Here is a 26,450-nt window from a genome sequence, read left to right on the forward strand (position 1 = left end):
CAATAGCCGAGCTTGGGGGGAAAAAGCCACCATTTTAGCAGACACCCACAGAAAACGGTAGGTTTATCGCTCATAACTAAATCTTGATTAGTGAACCCAAGAGGCACAAAATAGATATTTCAAAGTATGTACTACATGGACACTGATGAAGTAAAGATGGCAATACGATCCTCAAATTCAGACCACTACTGCTTAAGGATTAGTGCTGTCGATTTGGTTGTTTTACCAGGGAAATTATATGAGGTAACATGGATAAAGCAGTCCTAGTTTACTATTCCACTTCCTGCCTTTCTTACCAATTTGTATACTTTTGTCAACTCAGAAAAGTCTAGCTGATCCCAGTTCAATCCCTTCAACTTCTACCTGAAGCGGAAGGATGTCACAGTTTGACGGTTGGCTCCTCACTGTACTTCTGGTCTCTGTCTGTTCCCTGTTTGAATCAAAAGGTAACACCTCACATTGTGGTCAGAGTGGAAAGTGCCCATTTACTGTACTGTATTTGCAATCTTTAATTAAACCACCTACCTCAATTCCAGCTTACTAGATACTTGTTGAGATATTTACTTTTGTGATGGGTGTCATACACTCACTCTAGTAACTTAAAATGGAACTCAATTCTGTGATATGATTAAGCTACACAACGCAAATCTCTGCTCTTGAGGCCCTTGTCAATGTCTGGGTTGCAGACATCAGTATTGTATATGAATGCCACTTAGCAGACACTTATTTTCTTCAAAGCAGCTTACAGTACATAGGCCTACATTTTTTAGGTGTTGTGATCACTGCGGGAATTGAACCCACAACCCTGCCATTGTTACCGTCATGCTCTTACCAACTGAGCCACACAGGACTAAAGCATTGTGCCCGCTCTGGGGTGAAGTTTCCCCTAGGTACATATCTAGGATCAGCTTCCCCTCCCCCAATCTTAACCTTAACCGAAAATGCGAAACTGACCCAACATCAGCGTCTAGGGGCAACTTCACCCTCCTCCGTTGTACCCAGTGTTTCTGGAGCAGAGGGATGCAGTGCAGCTGCTCCGAGGGGCCCGGCGGCCCAGGGCCAACTTCTTCCTTGAGGAGATGATGCCCGGCAACCTGGAGCGGGAGTGCTATGAGGAGACCTGCTCCCAGGAGGAAGCTGCTGAGATCTTCCAGACCAAGGAGAAAACGGTACTAGAACAACTCTGGTCCAGGGAATACGCACTAATGAACGCTCTGTTTATACTTTGCAGTTTGCAATAACATGTGTCCTATGTCCAGATTTTGACCACATTCTGATTGTGCCCTCATCTGGTCACAGATGGTCCGATAAGAGATACATTTTAATATCATGTGTAGACTCACCAAGCCTTGATTAGAAAGTGATTGGATCATCTTGACTGGAAGACAAACTTAAGGTTACTTGCGTAACCTCGGTTCTCTGATATTACGAGTGAGACATCTCACTAGTGGAACTCACCAGAATCTCCTAAGTAGCTTGAAGAACCAATCATATATGTCTGTCGGAGCCCCTCCCCTCATACTAAAGAGCCACCCGCCTGACCTCTGATCTTGCGAGTAGGGGAATGTGGTGTGATGTCTCACTCATAATATCAGAGGACTGGGGTTACACAAGTAGCCTTTAGTTCTCGTTCAATTATTCTTTTCGACATCTCACAAGTGGGATATGGCCAACTCCCGTATCGCACACGCTCTCCGAAGCCAGGTAGTCTCAATATCAACCCTCAGAGGCCCCGACACTAAGGACAATATGCGCAAAAGAGGGCGCAGTGACGTCTAGTCGGTAGAACCTCAAAGGTATGAGGGGATGCCCAACAAGCCGCATAGCAAATGTCCTGCAAGGAGATGCCTTTGAACAGTGCCCAAGAGCCACACAGGACTAGCCCTTTGGCCCTCCGGAGGCTGTAACCCCTTGCTTTTATAGGCCAATATAATAGCTTCCACAATCCAACGTCATAACCGTTGACGAGAGAGGGACCTCCCCTTTGCTTTTGCGCACAGCTCTCGTCCTATCCAAGTATATGCGCAGCGCGCATACTGGACACAAACGGTGCAGCCGCTCCTCTTCCATAGAAAGGAAAAGTGGCGAGGGGAAAGCCACAAGCTTCAAGGCGAGACAATTGTAATTGCCACTAACCTTGGGCATAAAGGCGGAGTTGGGCAACAAGGTGACCTTGGAAAAGCCTCGGGCAAACTGCAGGTGCGAATGGTGAACTGACAGTGCATGTAGCTCACTTACCCATTTTGCAGACATAAGGGTGACCAGTAAAGCGATCTTAAAAGGAGAGATAATTCATCTCCACACTTTCCAACGGTTCAAAAGGCTGCTATGAAATAGCCTCAAGCGCAATAGACAAATCCCATGACGGGGCTAAAGGCTTGGGAACTGGACATAAGCGACGTGCCCCCTTTATGAAAGGACATAACGGGTTGTTTTCCCACCGTGTTTTTGTCGAAGCCTATATGACAGGCTGAGATAGCAGCTAGATAAACCTTAACAGTGGATAAAGCCTTCCCTCTGTCCAAAAGGTCCTGCAAGAAGCATTAAACCTCATTTACAGAGCATTGGTAAGGAATTATCAGTTTTTGGTCACACCACTTCTCAAAAACGCACCACTTATTTCCATACAGTTAGCGTGTAGAAGGGGCCCTAGCACTCTAGATAGTCTCAATGACTTTGAGAGGCAAGCCAGTCGCATCCAGATTTAACCTCTCACGGGCCAGTCCCAGAGGGCCATGATTTCCGGGTGAAGGTGGAAAATCTCTGTTTGCTTGGGTCAGCAGATCCCTGCGTAATGGTAGTTGACAAGGCTCGTCATATAGCAGGAGAGTGATCTATGCGATCCAGAGCTTGCCTAGCCATTGAGGGGCTATCAAGATGAGGGATAAGCGATTTTCCCCTCACTCTGGTCAGAGTGGGGAGTGAGGCTGAGGGGAGGAAAAGTGTAAAGCAACACCCTCGGCCAAGGGTGTGCCAGCGTGTCCAACCCCAGTGGTGCGTCTCCTACTAGCACGAAAAACAATGGGCAGTACGCGTTTTCTTGTGATGCGAAGACATCTACGGACGCTTGACCCCATCTCTCCCAGATCTGTTTCACCACTTGTGGAAGGAGTCTCCAGGCCCTTAGATGGGGATTCCTTCTAAAAGATGAGTCCGCTCCCATGTTCAGTACGCCCAGGACATGAGTTGCGCGCATGGTTAGTAAGTGTGCTCTGCGCCACAGAATAATTCTGGCGGATAGTCTGTGTAGTCAACCTGGCGGTAGATGTACGGCACTACAGTCGTATTGTCCGTTCTGATCAAGACAATTCCGAAGGGCAGGTAGAACAGTTCAGCAGTTCAACGTAATTTATGTGAGCAATGTGGAGTTGTGGGGTCCATACTCCGTTGATTACATTTCCCTCGTGAACTGCGCCCCAGCCCGTGAGTGACGCATCTGTTATCACCACTTTCCTTGTTGCCGCTACCGCTAGGGGAATGCCAGGAACAAAGATCGAGGGGCTCTTCCAGTGACGGAGAGCCGAAAGACATGCGGAAGTCACCTCTATCTGCCGATTGAGGTGACGCCATGTACACAGATGTTGGGCTAACACCCAGCGCTGGAAGTCTCTCAACCTCAGTAGGCCAAGAGGTACTACCCATCCTGAACGTGACCGAGCACCCCCTGCGGAACAGGGAAAGGCACTGTCAGAAAGACGCAATGCAGTCTTCCGAGTGTTGCCTGATAAGAGAGAGAATCCTTACGCCTATGTATTCTATTCTCTGCGATGGCACCAAACAGCTGTTTTTCAGTTGTGTCTCGTACCGCTTGCTCCCGGGACAGGGGGCAAAGCAGGTAATCATGTAGGCGGAGACTCTCAGCCCCTTGTTTCTTAGGGGTGCGAGAGCTGCCTCTACACACTTTCTGCGCTAGCCCGAATGGGACAGCGAGGTATTCGTAGGCTGTGCCTTGAAAAGCAAACTTCAGAAACCTCCTGGCAGAATGCTTAAGTGAAAATGAGCGTCCTGCAGGCCGACTGAGGTGAACGCCTTGACCACAGGTCAATCAACTCTTGCTCACCAGTGGTGCCGGAGCGCCCTCAGGTGGCGATGGAGAGTCTCTTTTTCATTGTCCTTGGCATGACGCCTGGATACAGCAGAGTCTTTTTTATTGAAAAGGGAAGTGTTGACACACTGGAACATGGGGTGCTTGCTGGCGACTGACAATTTGCCTTCCTGCCCCAAATACTTTAACTGGGGTGAGAGCCGTGGCACAGAGGGCATAGTGGATATCTTCCTTGAGAGCAAACACATGAAAATGAGTCGCTGCACAAAGGGTAGGGTTTTAGGAACACAGATGTGCCTCTCCCCCATAGTGGTGGGGAGAAAGTCTGTGCTCCACCTGAGAGGAGGCAGGCCAGAACACGGAGTGAACTGTTGGCTACCCCTCTCTGCCACAGGGAATCAAATGGGCGGTACCTTGATGCAGCTGCAGCAAAGGACCATTTTCCCCACTGTCGGGCCCTGTTAGTGGATCCGAACTGTGGGGTAGATCTGGCGGAAAGTCCTGGTGCCAGCGAATTGCCCTCTCCCTGCCACAATTTCCGAGTCTACGGGGCAGACAGGTGTTGAAGGCTTCACCCTCTTTCTTTCGAAGTTCGCACTTTTGCCGCATGGCGGCGACACCCAAACTAGGAAAATCGGCTTTCTATCTGTCCAACAGGCAGGACAGGTTGAGCAACAGGGCTCTCTCCTCAACCACTGCAAGGCTCATGGCAAGGCTCAGCTGCCCGTTTGCAGACGTCAATGAGGGAATATCTGTCACCTGTTAAGGGCGGAAGAGGGCCAAGTGGTTTGTGCCTCCTCGTCCTCCTCCACTGCCTGGAGGAGGTCGGTCATATACCCTCTCCATCATCCTCATCAATAACGAGGTACCCTTCCCCCTCCTCTGGGGCCAAGCCCTGGAAAAGTGTGTGGTCCTTCGGGTAGCCATCCAAGATGTCGGCCCGTGTGGGTTGGGTCTGCGAGGCAGTCTCCCCGCTCGAGTTATACGTTGGGCTACTCTGCGCACTCTCCGGCGGAGGGTTTTGGCAGCAAAAACCCTGTAACGGATGCATGACCAGGGGTCGTCGAACGCTGCTTCTGCGTGTTCGACACCCAGGCAGATGACACACAAAGAAAAGCTGTGAAGCAAATTCTTACCTAAAGCGAAAGCTTTCTTCGGTAAAGTCAACTAACACAGAAGACGAGAGCTGATAAATCCTGCGCTCGGCGGCGTGACCTTGACGGCACACCTGTGAACAGTTAGAGGAAAACCGATCAAGTGGTGCTGAGATGAGCTAAGTAGAACTCTTCTGTGAGGAAGAGAGGTGAGAATGATCAGAGGGCAGGCGGGTGGCTCTTCAGTATGAGGGGAGGGGCTACCTCATTCGCCACTCGACCTGTCTGTGTCCGATAGACGTGTATGATTGGTTCTTCGAGCTACTTAGGAGATTCTGGTGAATTCCATTAGTGAGATGTAGAACCAAATAATTGAAAGAGAACACATTAGTGATGCGCGGGTCAGCTGGTTGTTCACCTGCACCCGCCTGCAATTGCTAATAACCCATCCGCAACCGCCCGACTCTGTGATAAAGTGAAAATCTGAGGCCTGCACCCGACACTAACCCACAAATAGGCAGATCGGAAATGCGCTGTACAGACATGGACAGCAGAAAAATTATTTGACAGGGGGTGCGGTATTTATTTATTTTTTTGCCCAATTTAGATATGTTTCTGCTTATAATTTCCGAAAGGTTAATTGTCAGTCAACTTGTCTATAATTAGATACATGCAGTTTCTCTTTCGTCATTACTGCCCTAGAACACTAAATAAACACTTGCTCACCAGAATAATGTAATAAATGTATGAATGCTACAATCTAGTTGACATCGGTAAACTTTTCTGTTTCTCTCGCGCATTAGACGTTTAGGGACCGGGGAGGAAAATGCAAAAAACTAAATTATACGCGAAGGATTTTCTGTGCGAAATTTCCAAATGACATCAGTTTGACCGGTTTTAAGGAAATTAAAAGCAGTGAAAACGACCCAACATGTTTCTGATAAGATTTCAGTTCGGCTTCTATGCATATTTTATGTGGTTGAAATGCTATCAGTTTGTATGATTCTGATAAAGAACCACGTATTAATTCTCTCAAGATGCTGAAATAAAACAATATTTCTCCACTCCTCCCTTGAACGGTTCAAGAGTTAATGTTGGTGAATTGTTTTATGCAAATGTATGCTCATTTATTTAATGTTTTATAGTTTATAAAAGTTTAAGAAGGTAGGATAGCCTGAACATGAGAAAGTTGGTTTGGCGCCAACAGTTCAAGAGTTACTGTCGGTTCTATTTTATGCTAATTTATGCACATGTATATAGCTTTAATTGATCAAGCTTTAAAATAATTTTTAGTTAGGATAGCCTGGACATGTGAACGTTGGTTTGGTGTCTTTAGCTTGAACTGTTCAAGAGTTAATGTTGGTGAATTGTTTTATGCAAATGTATGCTCATTTATTTAATGTTTTATAGTTTATAAAAGTTTAAGAATTTGAAGGTAGGATAGCCTGAACATGAGAAAGTTGGTTTGGCGCCAACAGTTCAAGAGTTACTGTCGGTTCTATTTTATGCTAATTTATGCACATGTATATAGCTTTAATTGATCAAGCTTTAAAATAATTTTAAGTTAGGATAGCCTGGACATGTGAACGTTGGTTTGGTGTCTTTAGCTTGAACTGTTCAAGAGTTAATGTTGGTGAATTGTTTTATGCAAATGTATGCTCATTTATTTAATGTTTTATAGTTTATAAAAGTTTAAGAATTTGAAGGTAGGATAGCCTGAACATGAGAAAGTTGGTTTGGCGCCAACAGTTCAAGAGTTACTGTCGGTTCTATGTTATGCTAATATGCACATGTATATAGCTTTAATTGCTTTAATTGATCAAGCTTTAAAATAATTTTAAGTTAGGATAGCCTGGACATGCGAACGTTGGTTTGGTGTCTTTAGCTTGAACTGTTCAAGAGTTACTGTTGTTTTGTTATTTTATTCAAATTTATGCAAACATTAGTTATAGTTGATAAAGATTTTTAAGAATTTGAAGTTCTCCTAAATATGTAAATGTTAGTTATTTTATGCTAATTCATACAATTTCTTTTATAGTTATAGTTGATAAAAGTTTAAGAATTTGAAGTTAGGATAGCCTGAACATTAAAACGTTGGTTTGGTGTCGCTTGAACGGTTCAAGACTTAATGTTGGTGAGTTAATTTATGCATATTTACATAGTTATAGTTGATAAACATTTCTAAGAATTTGAAGTTAGGATAGCCTGAACATGTGAAAGTTGGATTGGTGTCTCTAGCTTGAAAGGGTCAAGAATGAATGTTGGTGAGTTAATTTATGCACTTTTGTATAGTTATAGTTGATACATGTTTTTTAAGAACTGGAAGTTAGGATAGCCTAAACATGTGACCCTCCTTTCATTTTTGCCTTAAGTAACTTTCTGGAGGATTCAATAGGCATAGGTGTCATGGCGGACTGAAAACAGCTGTGCAGAATTCCTCAAGATAAAAACGTAATATTCAATATCAGTAAGTTTGACTAAATATTAGCACTTCACTCCACATACTCGTGGGCAATAACCTTCAATCTGGATAACACCACAAAACAAATAAGGCTAGAGAAATGTATCGACCAATATCACCAATACAATGAACACCCAAACAACGTCGGAGAGTAAGCATGGAGAACCAATCCCCAAAAGAAAATGAGACTCCTCGACGGACACAGACGATTTATGCTTTTCACCACCGGGAATGGCAATGGTGGAAACCGACTTGCTATAGTTGATAAAAGACAAACTGGGCATACTTGAACTAGTCAGTAAAGATATAAAGGAGTTGAAGGCGGGCCTCGAGATGAGTGAGGAAAAAGCTGCCATAATGGAGAAAGAAACAAACAAGCTAAAAGGAACAGTCACTACGATGGAAACAGACGTTAATTCACTTCAAAAGGAGAACATCTTTCTGAGAGAAGCCTTACTTGACATACAGACTAGATCTATGAGAGAAAATCTGGTACTTACTGGTATCCAAGACAAACAGGGTGAAGATCCTGAGAGTGTGGTGAAATAATTATTTCTTGAAGCACTACAGATTCCAGGCGATACTGTCGACAAAATCAAACTCCAACGTGTACGCCGTTTCGGACAGAGATATGAGCTCCCAATCGTTGCCAAATTTGCATTCTTTGAAGATAAAATAATGGTTAAAAGACTCACAGGCACGACAATAGGCATGAATGATCAGTTCCTGAAGGAAATTGCAGAACGGTGCAAAGTTCTGTTACCACTTTTCAAGGTGAATAGATTAAAAGAGAAACGTGTTGCTCTAGTAGTCGATAAACTGTATATTGATAACCAATTGTTCCGAGACACCAAGACTATTCCATGGCTATTCTAAATATATCAAAGTTCCCATAGAGGAGTCAAATAATGGAACACCCAATACTATCCATGGTAGGGATTGTATTTTTTTTTTTTAAAGATATAGGAAAACAATAAAATAAAACAATTGATAAAGAAAAACTACAAAACACTATACCATTCAAGATAGCGAATGTTATAAAATAATTTTTATTCGACTTTCTATTTATAGTATTTATAAATAGATAAAAGGCAGCATTAGAAGAAAGGATAATTATTGAAATCATATATCTTCAAATATAAGGAACTGGAACACAAAAGCCCTCAAAAGCCCGAAATTAGGTAGGAATCAACATGGTAGGGATAAAAACACAGCAAACAGAGGACATAAAAGGCACGGTATGTGCGGGAGTATTGTGATGGAAGGTGGGGTGTGTGTTTTTGTGTTTGGAAAAGTGTGGAGTTAAGTGAGTGAAAAAGGAAAATGGTTGCAAATGCAAGAGCATGTCTGTCTGCGAGCAGGAGTTGTGACAGCAAGAGCTTTCAATTTTGTGCAGATATGGGATATACATTTTTAAATAAATAATGTATTTATAACGGAACAGTCTCCAACCCTATACATCCACCTGAGCGACCCACACACACACTAAGGAGAAGTCCTTATCTGTTTTATAGGCCTACTGTAAGTAGCCTATACGCAGCCAAGACAGAAAGATAAATGCGGTCAGAGACCCACTAAAGCAGCACCGCCCTCTCAAGATTCTGAGCCTGACTGGCAGTGTTGGTCCTACAAAGCCAAAGTCCCCGGATGGGTGAGCATAAAATACAAGGAATTTCTCAAAGCTGCTAATAAAAACCTTGACGACCCTGTACCTAGCCGGTGGGGATTCCGGTGGGGTGCCCCTACCCAGGTATTGGCCGTGCTGGCAACACTAGCTGCAACACAACTTCAGTGTTGTGATGCAAAAATTCTAGCAAAATGTATAGCGCATAAAATTAAAAAGGTATTGTCGGACATTATTCATTCTAATCAGACAGGTTTTTTACATGGGCGATACATTGGAGATAATATAAGGCAAGTACTGGAAACAATAGAACACTATGAAAAATCTGGGAAACCAGACCTACTATTCATAGCAGACTTCGAAAAGGCATTTGATAAAGTACGACAGGGGTTTATATATAAATGCCTGGAGCATTTCAATTTTGGACAATCTCTTATAAATTGGGTTAAATTCATGCATAGTAACCCTAGGTGTAAAATAGTAAATAATGGCTATTTCTCAGAAAGTTTTAAACTGTCAAGAGGAGTGAAACAAGGTTGTCCACTATCGGCATATCTATTTATTATTGCCATCGAGATGTTAGCTATTCAAATCAGATCCAACAATAATATCAAGGGATTAGAAATCCAGGGCTTAAAAACAAAGGTGTCATTGTACGCTGAGGATTCATGTTTTCTTTTAAATCCACAACTTGAATCCCTTCACAGCCTCATAGAGGATCTAGATACATTTTCTAACCTCTCTGGATTACAACCAAATTATGATAAATGTACTATATTACGTTTTGGATCACAAAAAAATAAAAATTGTACATTACCATGTAGTTTACCAATAAAATGGTCTGATGGTGATGTGGATATACTCGGAATACATATCCCAAATGAAATAAATGATCTCACTCCAATACAATTTTAATAGAAAGTTAGCAAAAATAGATAAGATCTTGCTACCATGGAAAGGTAAATACCTGTCAATTTGTGGAAAAATCACCGTGATTAACTCTTTAGTGTTATCCCAGTTTACCTATTTGCTTATGGTCTTGCCTACGCATAGCGAACTGTTTTTTTAAATTATGAGAAAAAAATATTCTATTTTATTTGGAACGGCAAGCCAGACAAAATTAAACGGGCCTATTTATATAATGAATATGAATTCGGAGGACACAAATTATGAAATATTAAAGCATTAGACCTATCACTAAAAGCTTCAGTCATACAAAAGTTATACTTAATTCCGAACTGGTTCTCTAGCAAATTAGTAAGATTGTCTCACCCAATGTTCAAGAATGGCCTTTTTCCCTTTATTCAGATTACAACCTCTCACTTTCAGTTATTTGAAAAGGAAATAATCTCCCAAATATCACTATTTCTAAAACAAGCCATAGAAAGTTGGTTGCAATTTCAATGTAATCCTCCAGAAACAACAGAACAAATAATGCAACAAATATTGTGGTTAAACTCAAATATACTAATTGACAAAATGTTTAAAAAAGGTATAATCTTTGTAAATGATATTATCGGTAGGACTGGTGGAGTTATGTCGCACATGCAGCTAACAAAAACATATGTAAATGTCTGCTCTACCCAAAATTACAACCAAATAATTGCAGCAAAAATGGAAAAGGAAAGGAAAGGGGGAAAAAGTAAGGAACTTGTCTGTCGGCCTTGCATTAAAGAATATAATTGGTTAAAGAAAATTGTGATAAATAAAAAAGTATACCAGTTTCATTTAAGGACCAAAGGATTGACAGCCGTCCCATATAGATTGCAAAACAGTTGGGAAGAGATTTTTGACGTACCGATTCCATGGCATAGTGTTTATGAATTGATACGCAAAACAACGCCAGATTCAAAACTTTTTTTAATTTAAATTATTATATAAAATTCTTGCTACTAATATAATGTTATTTATATGGGGGGATTCAATCTATATGGGGGGATACAATCAGGTCCAGGAATGGCTAAAGGATTGCAATATTTACCTGGAGCTAACCCTACAGATAGCACTACTGGGTGATCTGAAAAGTCATAGTCAATCGATCAATAATATAATAATACTTTTAGCAAAAATGTTTATTTTCAATTTACGATCTGTAGAAACAATGAGAATAGAAAGGTTCAGAACTTTTGTAAAACAACACAGTACAGTTTAAAAATATATGGCAAATAGAAATCCAATATGGAAGGTGTTAAGAGATAGATGGGAGGTGTTGAATGGAGCTGAAGGATGGGACTAATAACAACAACTAATAACAACAAGATAACTAATGTAAAGCATACTGTGTCCATAATAAGTATATAGGTTATAGGTTGAGAGCTTTTGTGAAAGAGCAGAGTTAGAAAAATATGCCATATACAGTGGGGAAAAAAGTATTTAGTCAGCCACCAATTGTGCAAGTTCTCCCACTTAAAAAGATGAGAGAGGCCTGTAAATTTCATCATAGGTACACGTCAACTATGACAGACAAATTGAGGAGAAAAAATCCAGAAAATCACATTGTAGGATTTTTTATGAATTTATTTGCAAATTATGGTGGAAAATAAGTATTTGGTCACCTACAAACAAGCAAGATTTCTGGCTCTCACATACCTGTAACAACTTCTTTAAGAGGCTCCTCTGTCCTCCACTCGTTACCTGTATTAATGGCACCTGTTTGAACTTGTTATCAGTATAAAAGACACCTGTCCACAACCTCAAACAGTCACACTCCAAACTCCACTATGGCCAAGACCAAAGAGCTGTCAAAGGACACCAGAAACAAAATTGTAGACCTGCACCAGGCTGGGAAGACTGAATCTGCAATAGGTAAGCAGCTTGGTTTGAAGAAATCAACTGTGGGAGCAATTATTAGGAAATGGAAGACATACAAGACCACTGATAATCTCCCTCGATCTGGGGCTCCACGCAAGATCTCACCCCGTGGGGTCAAAATGATCACAAGAACGGTGAGCAAAAATCCCAGAACCACACGGGGGGACCTAGTGAATGACCTGCAGAGAGCTGGGACCAAAGTAACAAAGCCTACCATCAGTAACACACTACGCCGCCAGGGACTCAAATCCTGCAGTGCCAGACGTGTCCCCCTGCTTAAGCCAGTACATGTCCAGGCCCGTCTGAAGTTTGCTAGAGTGCATTTGGATGATCCAGAAGAGGATCGGGAGAATGTCATATGGTCAGATGAAACCAAAATTGAACTTTTTGGTAAAAACTCAACTCGTCGTGTTTGAAGGACAAAGAATGCTGAGTTGCATCCAAAGAACACCATACCTACTGTTAAGCATGGGGGTGGAAACATCATGCTTTGGGGCTGTTTTTCTGCAAAGGGACCAGGACGACTGATCCGTGTAAAGGAAAGAATGAATGGGTCCATGTATCGTGAGATTTTGAGTGAAAATCTCCTTCCATCAGCAAGGGAATTGAAGATGAACCGTGGCTGGGTCTTTCAGCATGACAATGATCCCAAACACACCGCCCGGGCAACAAAGGAGTGGCCTAGCCAGTCTCCAGATCTCAACCCCATAGAAAATCTTTGGAGGGAGTTGAAAGTCTGTGTTGCCCAGCGACAGCCCCAAAACATCACTGCTCTAGAGGAGATCTGCATGGAGGAATGGGCCAAAATACCAGCAACAGTGTGTGAAAACCTTGTGAAGACTTACAGAAAACGTTTGACCTGTGTCATTGCCAACAAAGGGTATATAACAAAGTATTGAGAAACTTTTGTTATTGACCAAATACTTATTTTCCACCATAATTTGCAAATAAATTCATTAAAAATCCTACAATGTGATTTTCTGGAGAAAAAAAATCTCAATTTGTCTGTCATAGTTGACATGTACCTATGATGAAAATTACAGGCCTCTCTCATCTTTTTAAGTGGGAGAACTTGCACAATTGGTGGCTGACTAAATACTTTTTTCCCCCACTGTATATAGTATGTATGGGCTGGAAGTAGAGGCCTAAGCGTTGTTGTTCACTAGTTTACTCCAATTGGGGAAGGAGTGGTGGGGTTGGAAAGTAATGAAGGGAAAGATAATTTATAAAAGGATATGTGTGTGTGTGTGTGTATATATATATATATATATATATATATATATATATATATATATATATATTTGCGACAAAAAAACATGGGGGATTGGAAGTGATGCAGACAATTACATTGATGGAACTTACAATCTATCTGAAATATTAAAGCTGATTTACCCCCCCCCCCCCCCCCCCAAAAGAAATATAAAAATATATCACATTTTAAAAAAAACACTAGCTGCAGTAACCCAGACATTCAGACAGAGAGGGGGCAAATTATTGTGGCCCTGGTGGCACAAAATAATCAAAGGTCTGACTGCACAGAGATGCTTGGGAAAATGGTCACAGCAGGGGACCAGTGTGTGTGTGTTTCAGAGGAAGGGGGTGTATCTGATCTCCATCAGCTAGGACTTGACATTGGTTAATCAAATCTCCCAATGACTTCTCAAACAGCTACAACTGTATATGCATTCGCACATCAAGTCCTTTCTTGAGTTGGGCTCGGCTTGTGGTTGTTTGTGGGGAATGGTGTGTGTGTGTGCGTCCCACATCTGTTGCTATGGGGTAATGATGTTAGGAACAATATAGGATGAATCACAATAAATTGTTTACTGAAATAATAATTGCTTGTCGAAAATGTAATTTTTGTAATGGCAATCCTGGTTATACCTAACAATCCTTCGCATGAACTGCATACATTATTACACATATTCGTCGTTAATTGTGGAAATTAAGACAAGATTTTTTTACACAGTGCCTTCGGAAAATATTCAGACCCCTTGACTTTTTCCACATTTTGTTACGTTACAGCCTTATTCTAAAGTGGATTAAGATAGCAAGATGGCGCCGACAGACATGGCAGCTCTGCTTCTAGCCCCTAAGCAACTTTGCAGTATTTTGTTTTTTTGTGTATTATTTTGTACCTTTTTAGCTCAGAAAGTTTTGTGTTATTATATACAGCCGGCAATAACTTTTGGATATCAGAGTGGTGGTAACTCACTAGCATTATGACCAGGAATACGACTTTCCCGAATTGGATCCTTTGTTCGTACCCCCCAGGGCTAATTGAACTTATCCCAGAGGCTGCTCCAAGTCGCCACCGGCGGAGAATAAGTATTCGGAGTGGACTTACAGTCTGACTCAGGAGGCGGGCACACCATCCACCACTTCTGTGCATCCAGAAAACAGCGCCGGAGAAGATGGCTGCCGTTTTACAGCCCTCTAACCAATTGTACTATTATGTGTGTTTTTCCGCGTTATTTGTAATTTATTTTGTACATAATGTTTCTGCCATCGTCTCTTATAACCAAAAAGAGCTTCTGGATATCAGGACAGCGATTACTCACCTCGTATTGGACAAATATTTTTTCTTCAACGAGGCGGCCGCGAAGGATATCATACAGACACCCGACAAGGCCCAAATCCCCGTCATTCGCGTGAAGAAGAGACGGAGATATCGTGGACGCAGATCGGGGTGCCTTGTAAGGATCCGACGGCGAGCGAGTAAACTGCCTCTTCCATCAATCCTATTAGCCAACGTTCAATCTTTTGAAAATAAAGTGGACGATTTAAGATTACGGTTATCCTACCAACGGGACATTAAAAACTGTAATATCTTATGTTTCACCGAGTCGTGGCTGAACGACGACAATGATAACATTCAGCTAGCAGGCTATACGCTACATCGGCAGGACAGAACGGCTGACTCCGGTAAGACCAGGGGTGGCGGTCTGTGTATATTTGTAAACAACAGCTGGTGCACAAAACCAAATACTAAGGAAGTCTCGAGGTTTTGCTCGCCTGAGGTAGAGTATCTTATGATAAGCTGTAGACCACACTATTTACCAAGAGAGTTTTCATCTATATTTTTCATAGCTGTCTATTTACCACCACAAACCAATGCTGGCATTAAGATTGCACTGAATGAGTTGTACAAGGCCATTAATCAACAGGAAAACGCTCATCCAGATGCAGCGCTCCTAGTGGCCGGGGACTTTAATGCAGGGAAACTTAAATCCGTTCTACCTAATTTCTACCAGCATGTTTAAATGTGTAACCAGAGGGAAAAAAACTCTAGACCACCTTTACTCCACACACAGAGACGCATACAAAGCTCTCCCTCGCCCTCCATTTGGCAAATCTGACCATAACTCTATCCTCCTGATTCCTGCTTATAAGCAAAAACTAAAGCAGGAAGCACCAGTGACTCGGTTAATAAAAAAGTGGTCAGATGACGCAGATGCTAAGCTACAGGACTGTTTTGCTAGCACAGACTGGAACATGTTCCGGGATTCTTCAGACAGCATTGAGGAGTACACCACATCAGTCACTGGCTTCATCAATAAGTGCATCGATGATGTCGTCCCCACAGTGACCGTACGTACATACCCCAACCAGAAGCCATGGATTACAGGAAACATCCGCACTGAGCTAAAGGGTAGAGCTGCCGCTTTCAAGGAACGGGACTCTAACCCGGACGCTTATAAGAAATCCCGCTATGACCTCCGACGAACCATCAAACAGGCAAAGAGTCAATACAGGTCTAAGATTGAATCGTACTACACTGGCTCTGACGCTCGTCGGATGTGGCAGGGCTTGAAAACTATTACAGACTACAAAGGGAAGCACAGCCGCGAGCTGCCCAGTGACACAAGCCTACCAGACGAGCTAAACCACTTCTATGCTCGCTTCGAGGCAAGCAACACTGAAGCATGCATGAGAGCACCAGCTGTTCCGGATGACTATGTGATCACGCTCTCCGTAGCCGATGTGAGTAAGACTTTTAAGCAGGTCAACATTCACAAGGCCGCAGGGCCAGACGGATTACCAGGACGTGTACTCCGAGCATGTGCTGACCAACTGGCAAGTGTCTTCACTGACATTTTCAACATGTCCCTGACTGAGTCTGTAATACCAACATGTTTCAAGCAGACCACCATAGTTCCCGTGCCCAAGGACTCTAAGATAACCTGCCTAAATGACTACCGACCCGTAGCACTGACGTCTGTAGCCATGAAGTGCTTTGAAAGGCTGGTCATGGCTCACATCAACAGCATTATCCCAGAAACCCTAGACCCACTCCAATTTGCATACCGCCCCAACAGATCCACAGATGATGCAATCTCTATTGCACTCCACACTGCCCTTTACCACCTGGACAAGAGGAACACCTACGTGAGAATGCTATTCATTGACTACAGCTCAGCATTCAACACCATAGTGCCCTCTAAGCTCATCACTAAGCTAAGGATCCTGGGACTAAACACCTCCCTCTGCAACTGGATCCTGGACTTCCTGACGGGCCGCCCCCAGGTGGTAAGGGTAGGTAACAACACATCTGCCACACTGATCCTCAACACGGGGGCCCCTCAGGGGTGCGTGCTCAGTCCCCTCCTGTACTCTCTGTTCACCCATGACTGCATGGCCAGGCACGACTCCAACACCATCATTAAGTTTGCCGACGACACAACAGTGGTAGGCCTGATCACCGACAACGATGAGACAGCCTATAGGGAGGAGGTCAGAGACCTGGCCGTGTGGTGCCAGGACAACAACCTCTCCCTCAACGTGACCAAGACAAAGGAGATGATTGTGGACTACAGGAAAAAAAAGAGGACTGAGCACGCCCCCATTCTCATCGACGGGGCTGTAGTGGAACAGGTTGAGAGCTTCAAGTTCCTTGGTGTCCACATCACCAACGAACTATCATGGTCCAAACACACCAAGACAGTCATGAAGAGGGCACGACAAAGCCTATTCCCCCTCAGGAGACTAAAAAGATTTGGCATGGGTCCTCAGATCCTCAAAAAATTCTACAGCTGCACCATCGAGAGCATCCTGACTGGTTGCATCACCGCCTGGTATGGCAACTGCTTGGCCTCCGACCGCAAGGCACTACAGAGGGTAGTGCGTACGGCCCAGTACATCACTGGGGCCAAGCTTCCTGCCATCCAGGACCTCTATACCAGGCGGTGTCAGAGGAAGGCCCTCAAAATTGTCAAAGACTCCAGCAACCCTAGTCAGACTGTTCTCTCTGCTACCGCAAGGCAAGCGGTACCGGAGTGCTAAGTCTAGGTCCAAAAGACTTCTCAACAGCTTCTACCCCCAAGCCATAAGACACCTGAACAGCTAATCATGGCTACCCGGACTATTTGCACTGATCTGATTTGACACGTCACTGATTTGGATTTGATTTGGATACAGTAGCTAGCTATCGATGCAACCTGTACTCACCGTCAGTGACGTTCATGTTGGTTCACTTGCTTTTAGAATCCATCAAAGAAAATAAAAAAACGTATCAAAGATTATAAATAAGTATTTATCCTATCTCTGTAGCTAGCTATAAATTAATCGGATGCTGAGGCGAGCCAGCAAGCTAGCCATGCGCATCTCAAAGCAAGCCTATCAGAAACGAGGGTTTACTAGCGCTCTGAACTGACCAATCAGCTATGCGGAGTAGCAGATTGAGGGCAGTTTTCGTTTCCACGAATTCAGCAGGAGAAGTTCCATCCCCATTCGTTTTCAACAAGGGCACGCAGAAAAATGTGCGTGGGATTATGGGAAGGTGAGCACCAAGAACCCTGCTAGCAGAGCACTAGAAAATGTTTACTTTATGCAAATTTCAAGCGAAGTGTTGGAGGGAAGCGTTGTCAAGAGGCGCCGCCGCCTCTGGTCAAAACCCACTGTTAAGCTTACCCACTAATGGCAGATACAAATAATTAAAAGGAAACCTCAATGTAGCCTATAGATACGAACTGCACAAGAATGATACATTTATGGATTTTTTTAATGCATTATTTTCTCTTTATTCAACTGCTCGCAACCCACCCGCCCTTCATCCACAAAATATTGAATGACCCTAAACCCGCCCGCACCGCAGCGGGTTATGCGTCAACCCGCGCATCACTAAATCACATGTTAATGCAAGGTGTAAGTAACTAGGCCTTCTTACATGACAGGATAGTCAGAGGAGTACGCTAAAGCGCATACAGCTCAAAACACCACATTCAAACTGACTGTATCCCTTTGGTCTTATCTTACAGATGGAGTTTTGGTATAGGTATAAGAGTGAGTATGGTATTGCTTCATTAGATCCTTTCCAGTTGTTTTGAAAACTGTATCAGAAATCCGCATTGTCACTTAAAATGAAAGCTTTTGATGAGATGTATCTGTATGAATTGTGAATTAGATCTAAATCCTTGCCACTACAACCCATGTAAGAACGGAGGAATCTGCACTATTGATCGGGATGGTTACCTCTGTCTGTGTCCCCCACGCTACGATGGGAATACCTGTGGAATAGGTATATAGTTTTACTCAGTCATAATACATCTGTGTTTTCCTGTGCCTATAAACTCTCACCTCCTGAATTACATGACCCTGGACCTCCCAGTCATAGCCTGGAATCCACACTGAATATTGCTCTGTTACAGTACTGGTGCAGTTCACACTGGCACATCTACAACAGAGGAGGCTGGTGGGAGGAGCTATAGGAGGCTGGAATGGCTGGAATGGGATAAATGGAACAGTATTAAACTGATCAAACATATGGAAACCACGTTTGACTCTGTTCCATTTATTCCATTCCAGTCATTACAATGAGCCTGTCCTCCTGTGGTTCCTCCCACCAGCCTCCTCTGGTCTACAATCATTGTACAACAATTGTACAACTGTTGTGGCACAGCGTATTCTTTTGTGAATGTGACCTCATTGAACCACTTACAGGACAGTTGTTGAAAAAAACACTTGCAGAAGTTACTGTACAACCCTTCTCGTAGTGGAAAAAAGTAATTTTTTTCCTCAACAATCTACACACAATACCCAATAATGACTAAGCAAAAACAGGTTTAGACATTTTTGCAGATGTATAGATAACTGAAATATCACATTTACATAAGTATTCAGACCTTTACTCAGTACTTTGTTGAAGCACCTTTGGAAGCAATTACAGCCTTGATTCTTCTTGGGTATGACGCTACAAGCTTAGCACATCTGTATTTGGGGAGTTTCTCCCATTCTTCTCTGCAGATCCTCTCAAGCTCTGTCAGGTTGGATGAGGAGCGTCGCTACACAGCTATTTTCATGTCTCTCCAGAGATGTTCGATCGGGTTCAAGTCCGGGCTCTGGCTGTTCCACTCAAGGATATTCAGAGACTTGTCCCAAAACTACTCCGGCGTTGCCTTGGCTGTTTGCTTAGGGTCATTGTCCTATTGGAAGGTGAACCTTCACCCCAGTCTGAGGTCCTGAGTGCTCTGGAGCAGGTTTTCATCAAGGATCTCTCTGTACTTTGCTCCGTTTATCTTTCTAGTTTCAAGTCCCTGCCGCTGAAAACATCCCCACAGCATGATGCTGCCGCAGTCAGGCCAAATAGTTAAATCTTGGTTTCATCACACCAGAGAATCTTGTTTCTCATGGTCTGAGTCCTTTAGGTGCCTTTTGGCAAACTTCAAGCAGGCTGTCATGTGCCGTTTACTGAGGAGTGGCTTCCGTCTGGCCACTATACCATAATGGCCTGATTGGTGGAGTGCTGCAGAGATGGTTGTCCTTCTGGAAGGTTCTCCCATCCCCACAGAGGAACTCTGGAGCTCTGTCAGTGTGACCATCAGGTTCTTGGTCACCTCCGTGACCAAGGCCCTTCTCCCCCGATTGCTCAGTTTGGCCGGGCGGCCAGCTCTAGGAAGAGTCTTGGTGGTTCCAAACTTCTCCCAGTTAAGAATGATAGAGGCCACTGTGTTCTTGGGGACCTTCAATGCTGCAGAATATTTTTGGTACCCTTTCCCAGATCTGTGCCTCGACACAATCTTGTCTCGGAGCTCTACGGACAATTCCTTCGACCTTATAGCTTGTTTCTTTCTCTGACATGCACTGTCAACTGTGGGACCTTATATAGACAGGTGTATGCCTTTCCAAATCATGTCCAATCAATTGAATTTCCCACAGGTGGACTCCAATCAAGTTGTAGAAACATCAGAAGGATGATCAATGGAAACAGGATGCACCTGAGCTCAATTTCAAGTCTTATAGCAAAGGGTCGGAATACTTATGTAAATAAGGTATGTTCTTTACTTTTAAAACATTTGCAAACATTTCTAAAAACCTGTTTTCGCTTTGTCATTATGGGGTATTGTGTGTAGATTGAAGATTTTTATTTATTTAATCCATTTTAGAATAAGGCTGTAATGTAACGTGGGAAAAGTCAAGGGGTCTGAATACTTTCCGAATGCACTGTATCTAAACAATAGAATTGGGACTTGTTTAAAAAAAACTAGCTAGCAAATTAATTACTGTACTTATAGTAGGAAATATTTGTAAGCTAATTTTGATTGATACTGTAGGACCCCTTCAGGTTTCAAATTACCCCCTTAAAGACAGCTAACTGCCTGCTCGATAAAGTACAATTAAGGAGTCAATTCTATTCTACACTTCTATTACCATAAAATGGCCATTTTGTTGATCTTTGAACCTTGCGCTGTTCCTCCAGAGGTGTTTGAGTGCCAGTTTAAGAATGGCGGCTGTCTGCATTACTGCACCAACCAGGAGCGCACCACAGGGGTCCAGTGCAGCTGTGCAGAGGGCTACCAGTTAGATGAGGACAGCAAAACCTGCTCTGAAGCAGGTAGACTATGCACCGAAAAACAACCTATTTCTTTGCTGTCTCTAGAGCCATACGCTCTAGATGGTTATACTGTACATTTTCATTGCCAGTGGCGTTCCCTTGTGGGAAGAAGCAGAGTGAGGCTTCGCTGCGTCGCTCTCTACTGAACGACTCCGAGCCCTTCACCCCGACCCACCGCCACTCTGACAGGAACCTCACCATCACCATGGAGGGAGAAGGGAACTCAACCTCCAACCTATTTGGGATTAACTCAACCCAGCCAGGGGGGAACAGCACTGAAGACATGGAGGGCGTTCATGAAGAAACCCGGATAGTGGGAGGGCAGCTGGAGAGGCAGGGAGGAAGCCCTTGGCAGGTAGGCCTACAACACAGGGCTACGGGGTGGTGTTCAGTAGGCACACATCGGAAGAAACAGTCCGGAACAAAGTGAAATAGTACTACCTGAACTTGTTCAATAAGAAAATGTGATTTATAAATGAAACGTGCAAGGGAACTGTAGCCTACCTGTGATGGACACAACGTCGGGATTCGATCAGATCGTGCATTGTCGACAATGCAGCATATATATATATTTTTAAAGGTATTTTCTGACTTTATTGAACAGATAGAGAGAGAGAGAGAGAATGACAGTGGGGAAAGGTAGAGATAGGTTGTGTCAAAGGGCAGTAGGCCGGATTCAAACCTATACCGACACCATAGACGTGTGCCGGAGGCAGCGGCTTAGACCGCAAGACCACGACAATGCAGCTTTTTAAGAAATGAACATATGCAGAAATGTAGAATAAAAATGAAGAACATTTTATGAGGCCTCTGAACCTGTCCAATAAGAACAAAGATTTTTGTATCCTGTTGCAAAACGGTTTGCTACAGTGTGCCCTACGGACACTACCCTGTGGCACTGCAAGCACTAATCTCAGACATCATAGGGCATGTAGTGTATGATGATGACAATAGTGTTTGTGGCGGTCCCCTACCTGTTCCATGTCCCTGCAGGTCATGCTCTGGAGGAAGGATGGGTATGGCTTCTGTGGGGGAACTCTGATCAGTCAGCGCTGGGTGGTCACTGCTGCACACTGCATGCAGGAAACCCCTGACCATGTGACTATCGGTGAGGCTATGTGATCCACTCTTTAGAAGTAGTGAGCATACTGTCAAATGCTCTAGCAGTTTTTATTGAGTGCAACATGTTGATGATCCACTGTGCCTGTTTAAACTGTCTGTTTTACAGGGGACTATGACAAGCAGCGTCCCGACCCGGACGAGCAGAATATCAAAGTGGCAAAGGTCGTCGTCCACCCTCACTTCCACGACTACACCTTCGATAGCGACATTGCTCTCGTCTACCTCTCTGCCCCTGTGGTGCTGAGCCCCGTGGCGGTGCCCGCCTGCCTTCCCAATAGTCAGCTGGCCCACCACCTCCAGCGGGAGGATGTGAGGGGCATAGTCACAGGCTGGGGCGCCACACAGTACCTGGGGCGCTCCTCACGCTTCCTGAGGAAAGTCGCTATGCCCGTGGTCGACCAGCAAAAGTGCATCCTCTCCACAGAGCAGGTCATCACGGACAACATGTTCTGCGCAGGCTACCTGGAGGCCAGCATGGATGCCTGCAGTGGGGACAGCGGGGGTCCCTTTGTGGTCAACTACCGCGGGACCTGGTTCCTCACAGGGGTGGTGAGCTGGGGGGAGAAGTGTGCCGCCAAGGGGAAGTATGGTGTCTACACCCAGCTAGGGAACTACCTGCACTGGATACAGGATACTATAGAAAAGGCAGGTGCATAACAGTACACATACCTGAGGTGCAGCTCGGAGACAATCCCAATTCATTCCCTACACCTTGGCCCTTCGATGATTGCAGCTCTGATCATCTGGATAGGTGCTAGCAGTTAAGTGGTGGAGCTTCTACCATATTGCTTACACACCTGCAAAGATCGATGGGTTGGGGACAAGGGTAAGGAACAAATTGGGAGTGGCCGATGATGAATTCCAAGTCAAACCCTAGCCCTTAACCATTTTATGTAGATTTGATCTGATAGGTATTAGCAAAACAGTAATAGTTTGTAATTGACCTGAGAAGGAATTTTAGGAGGAATTTTCACCATATAGGGTACACCTATCCAATCCTTTCAGATATACAGAAAGGCCCGAGTTATGGATTATGAGTTGCACCTGGGGTCAGTTCAGGATACAATGTAACAGAGCGTTCAGATAACTGCATTTTAAATGCATTTTCTGTCATGATGTATAATTGGGAATCATGTCAGCTCTATTCATTGCATTTCTATCTGTAATGGTCTGACTGTTTTACATCACTGACCCTGATGCTTTGGTCATGATGAGAGGTTCAAACAGTAACCTTATCTTTCATTTGATTGTGAATAACATATTACAAGTTACCAAAGAATTTACCAAACTGTATTAAACTGTATTAATCAGGTCAGATTTGGTTCTAAGAGCACTTTATCAGTTTCCCTGACCATTAAAAAAAAATTCCCCCTAAGTCATGCAAAGCTTCAAGTTTTAGGACTGTTAAATTGAGTCTATTGGGGTGTTTCATGAAATTGTATTGAAACTGAAACTTAACTTGAAAGTACATAAGTTTGCCACTAGCAATAAGTTGTTTGAATTATTTCAGTGTGCATTAAAGTGATAGTTCACTCAAATCAATGCGTCATGTTTTTAAGACAAAGTGGTGAAATGAGATTTGAGATGAATCTAGTTCAAGCCCATAGGTAACCTTTCTCAAATAAAGATGAAGAGAAATCAAGAGATCTGGTGAAACCCTCTTTATTACGAAAGTAACTTCAGAACCAACCAGCAACACTGAAGACACACACACAGTCAGTTCCTACATCTGTACAGCTTCTTCAGAAACAAAGTAAAGGCCTAACTTATATTCAATATGGGGTGCGGAAGAACAACGCTATAGAGCGATTGAAATTTAAGGGCAATGTTCGGTAAACGTTGCATGTCTGCTCAATGGAAATGACCTTAACATTTCAATCACGCTATAACGCGAATGTTCCACACTCCGTATTGAATCGATCCCAAAGTCTAGAGGACCGAAGGCCAACCAGCCTGTGAAGCCACACCACTATCATACATTGGGGCTGGACTGAGGGGGTTTGTATAAGGGGTGATAGAATAGTCCCACCTGCATGTGCTTTAGCCAACTCCTCTGACCATTGTCATGCTAGTTAGAGGAGTTGGCTAAAGCACACAGAACTGGGACCCCGGCCCTAATCAAATGATTTAAATCATTGCATTCTATCCTCCCTTCCTTGGAATATTCACAGCTCTGATATTACTGGATCAGTAAAAGCTATGTATTGAAACCTATGCTTTCACCTGGCCAACTGTCAGCTTAGTAGCCAATCACTTCAAGAAAGGAAGGAAGGAGGATAAAGAATTTGAACGGGGACCATGGTATAGGAGCAACGTATTAAAAAGGGGAGGGGGGGGAGACAGAAGTTTTTAAAAAAATCAGAGGGGCATCCGGTTGCCCTGGACGCTGATTTTCACAGCGTGGCCCGTCTTCGTCATACGCTTGATGTCGGCGAAGCGACGCAACTGTTTGTCCACCCGTGACATGCCCTTCTTAACCGGGGCCTTGGAGACAGAGGGAGGAAAGGATTAGAGAAGGGGGGACAGGAAAGTGAAACTACTCACCAAAACAGTGTTTCTTCGCCACAATATGTTTGCCGTAGTGGTAACATACGGTAGTACCACTATAAGCCTAGCGAGCGAGGTTACCAAGACACACAAACACACTTTTTGTAATCATCAAATTTGGAATGTTCTGCCGATCTGATATTTCAACAGCGTATCTGATAGAGTGCATTAAGTTTCGTAACCCTAGTATTTAAACAAACTCTGAACACCAAGTTGAATAGTAACACATTCCCATCATGCCAGACACAGAAACTCAAGCGACATGCTGGTATAGCCTAATGTCTTAAAACCAGGGGACTCATTTAATTATTAGGTGGCTGGGCAACAGCTTGCAGAGCCGTTTGACTTGGTAAGTGGTGGGAGGGTTGCTCTCCAGTCCACACTGCACACAGTGGCCCTGGGTAGAAGTTGCCCTCAGGCACTGACCTACAATCAGCTTATCCTCTCTCATTCCCAACCTTCACCATTAGTGGGGGTAACCATTAACTGACCTAAGATCAGTGTCTCTGTGCAACTTTGTCCTACCCAGGACCAGCAAGAGACATGCAGGTGGCACTTACTGCCCCGTGTGGTGACAGTAGGTACTACAGTGGCATGCCATTGCCGTCCACGTTGATCTTCACCGCCATGATGCGCCGCTGTGACCTCTGCTGGGCAATGCGACGCTTGTGCTTTTCCAATCGGCTTATCCCTTTCTTAAAGTCGGTCTGCAGTCAGGAACCAATCACATTCAGCTCCTTACCGTCCTTCTCTTACTGATGCCCACGTCATGTAGTGACAAAACATCTGAAAGCTACAGTTGAAACCCAGTTCACAGTCACACCTAAGTTAACTTAGCTAAAATGACCTAGAAATGGTTATGTCCGGAATCCAGGATTTCAGGTGTGATGAGAAAATAATTGGTCTGCTCTGCACAGTTAAAATAAATGGAAAACCACCAGGGGCACTTTCTCCTCCCTTCTCCCAGGCAGACAGATGGACAGGCAAACACTCACTGCTCTTGACTCGCTCTCCACGTTCCATTTGGGCCGCACAACGTAGTCCTTGTTGGATGGCATGGGCACCCTGGCCCGGGCACAGAACCCAGGGTCTCCTGGGCGCAGAGCTCTGTGGGTCAGCACACACAGGAGGGGTGTCAGCTGAAAGCAACACACACTGACTCAAGACAGACAGACAAAGGACTCAGACACACACAACATGGGAACACCCAAGGCACAGCTACTCACTTCTCTTCTCCTGTCAGTACTTTCTCCAGGTCTCTATGAGGAGTCTGTCCCCCTGAGCTGTAGAGCGAGAGAAGGAGAGCGAGAGAGTTGACATACTGACTGACCTGGCCACACACAATTTACTAACAGTAAGGGTGCAGCTAGCACTCTGCACACTGGTCTTAAGTCTTAACACATGCCGTTACTGCCACGTTCCTGTTCTCAAAGGTTAGAGTTTGAGAGTAGTAGCAAAGACAGTACAGTATAAAGATAGGTAGAAACTGCTTCTTCAATCAAAATCCCAGATCACACTTGTAGGCGATGTCATGGCAACGTTGGCTAGCTAAGCTCATGCGCAGAAACACGTCATCGGGTCTAAAATGTCGTCTCGCGGCGAATTGCGCATGTGCATCGTGTCAAATCAAAGGCACTCGTTCGATTTAAAATAGTTTTTGAGAAAAAATGTAACGTGTCATTTTGTCAATTCCATGAGGTTGGAGTAATAACACGTTCAACTACTTAAGACATTCGGTTGAATCTAGGTTGTGCCTTTAGATTTCGAGAAAATTAACTAGGGAAGAATTTTTCACTTCTCGCATTGACTTCTCAAAACCTTTTAGATAACGAAACTCTAACACCACCGTTGGGCTATAGCGCGAAATCGCATGCTACAACTGGACGAATCAAGACAAAATATAATGTTATTGAAAG

The 26,450-nt window shown here is 43.9% G+C and overlaps 2 protein-coding genes across 4 annotated transcripts in view; one reads left to right on the plus strand and one right to left on the minus strand.

Moving 5' to 3' along the window:
• LOC311105997 (coagulation factor IX) lies at positions 1-23,629 on the plus strand. The gene is made up of 9 exons (XM_084148253.1): positions 1-57; positions 323-446; positions 1,003-1,169; positions 18,293-18,317; positions 18,439-18,552; positions 20,731-20,865; positions 20,955-21,220; positions 21,859-21,973; positions 22,094-23,629. The coding sequence occupies exons 2-9, from the start codon at positions 377-379 to the stop codon at positions 22,642-22,644; spliced, it is 1,443 nt and encodes a 480-aa protein (XP_084004379.1). The 5' UTR covers positions 1-57; positions 323-376; the 3' UTR covers positions 22,645-23,629.
• Positions 23,630-23,633: 4 nt separating this feature from the next.
• LOC311105996 (uncharacterized protein) overlaps positions 23,634-26,450 on the minus strand; it is a 35,489-nt gene continuing 32,672 nt past the window's right edge. For all 3 annotated transcript variants that reach the window (XM_084148251.1, XM_084148250.1, XM_084148252.1), the window contains exons 14-16: positions 25,761-25,817; positions 25,530-25,641; positions 23,634-24,471 (exon numbers count right to left, since the gene is read on the minus strand). In XM_084148251.1, the coding sequence (XP_084004377.1) occupies positions 24,346-24,471; positions 25,530-25,641; positions 25,761-25,817 (295 nt within the window). In that variant the 3' untranslated portion in view covers positions 23,634-24,345. The remainder of the gene's footprint in view (positions 24,472-25,529; positions 25,642-25,760; positions 25,818-26,450) is intronic.

This window comes from Coregonus lavaretus (genome assembly GCF_964263955.1).
Source record: "Coregonus lavaretus genome assembly, chromosome: 30".
Lineage (NCBI taxonomy): Eukaryota > Metazoa > Chordata > Actinopteri > Salmoniformes > Salmonidae > Coregonus > Coregonus lavaretus.

Coding starts and splice junctions, on each gene's coding strand:
- LOC311105997 (XM_084148253.1), top strand. CDS start 377: ATGTCACAGTTTGACGGTTGGCTCCTCACTGTACTTCTGGTCTCTGTC. Junction 447..1,002: donor TTCCCTGTTTGAATCAAAAG/GTAACACCTCAC, acceptor CGTTGTACCCAG/TGTTTCTGGAGCAGAGGGAT. Junction 18,318..18,438: donor GTTTTGGTATAGGTATAAGA/GTGAGTATGGTA, acceptor ATTGTGAATTAG/ATCTAAATCCTTGCCACTAC.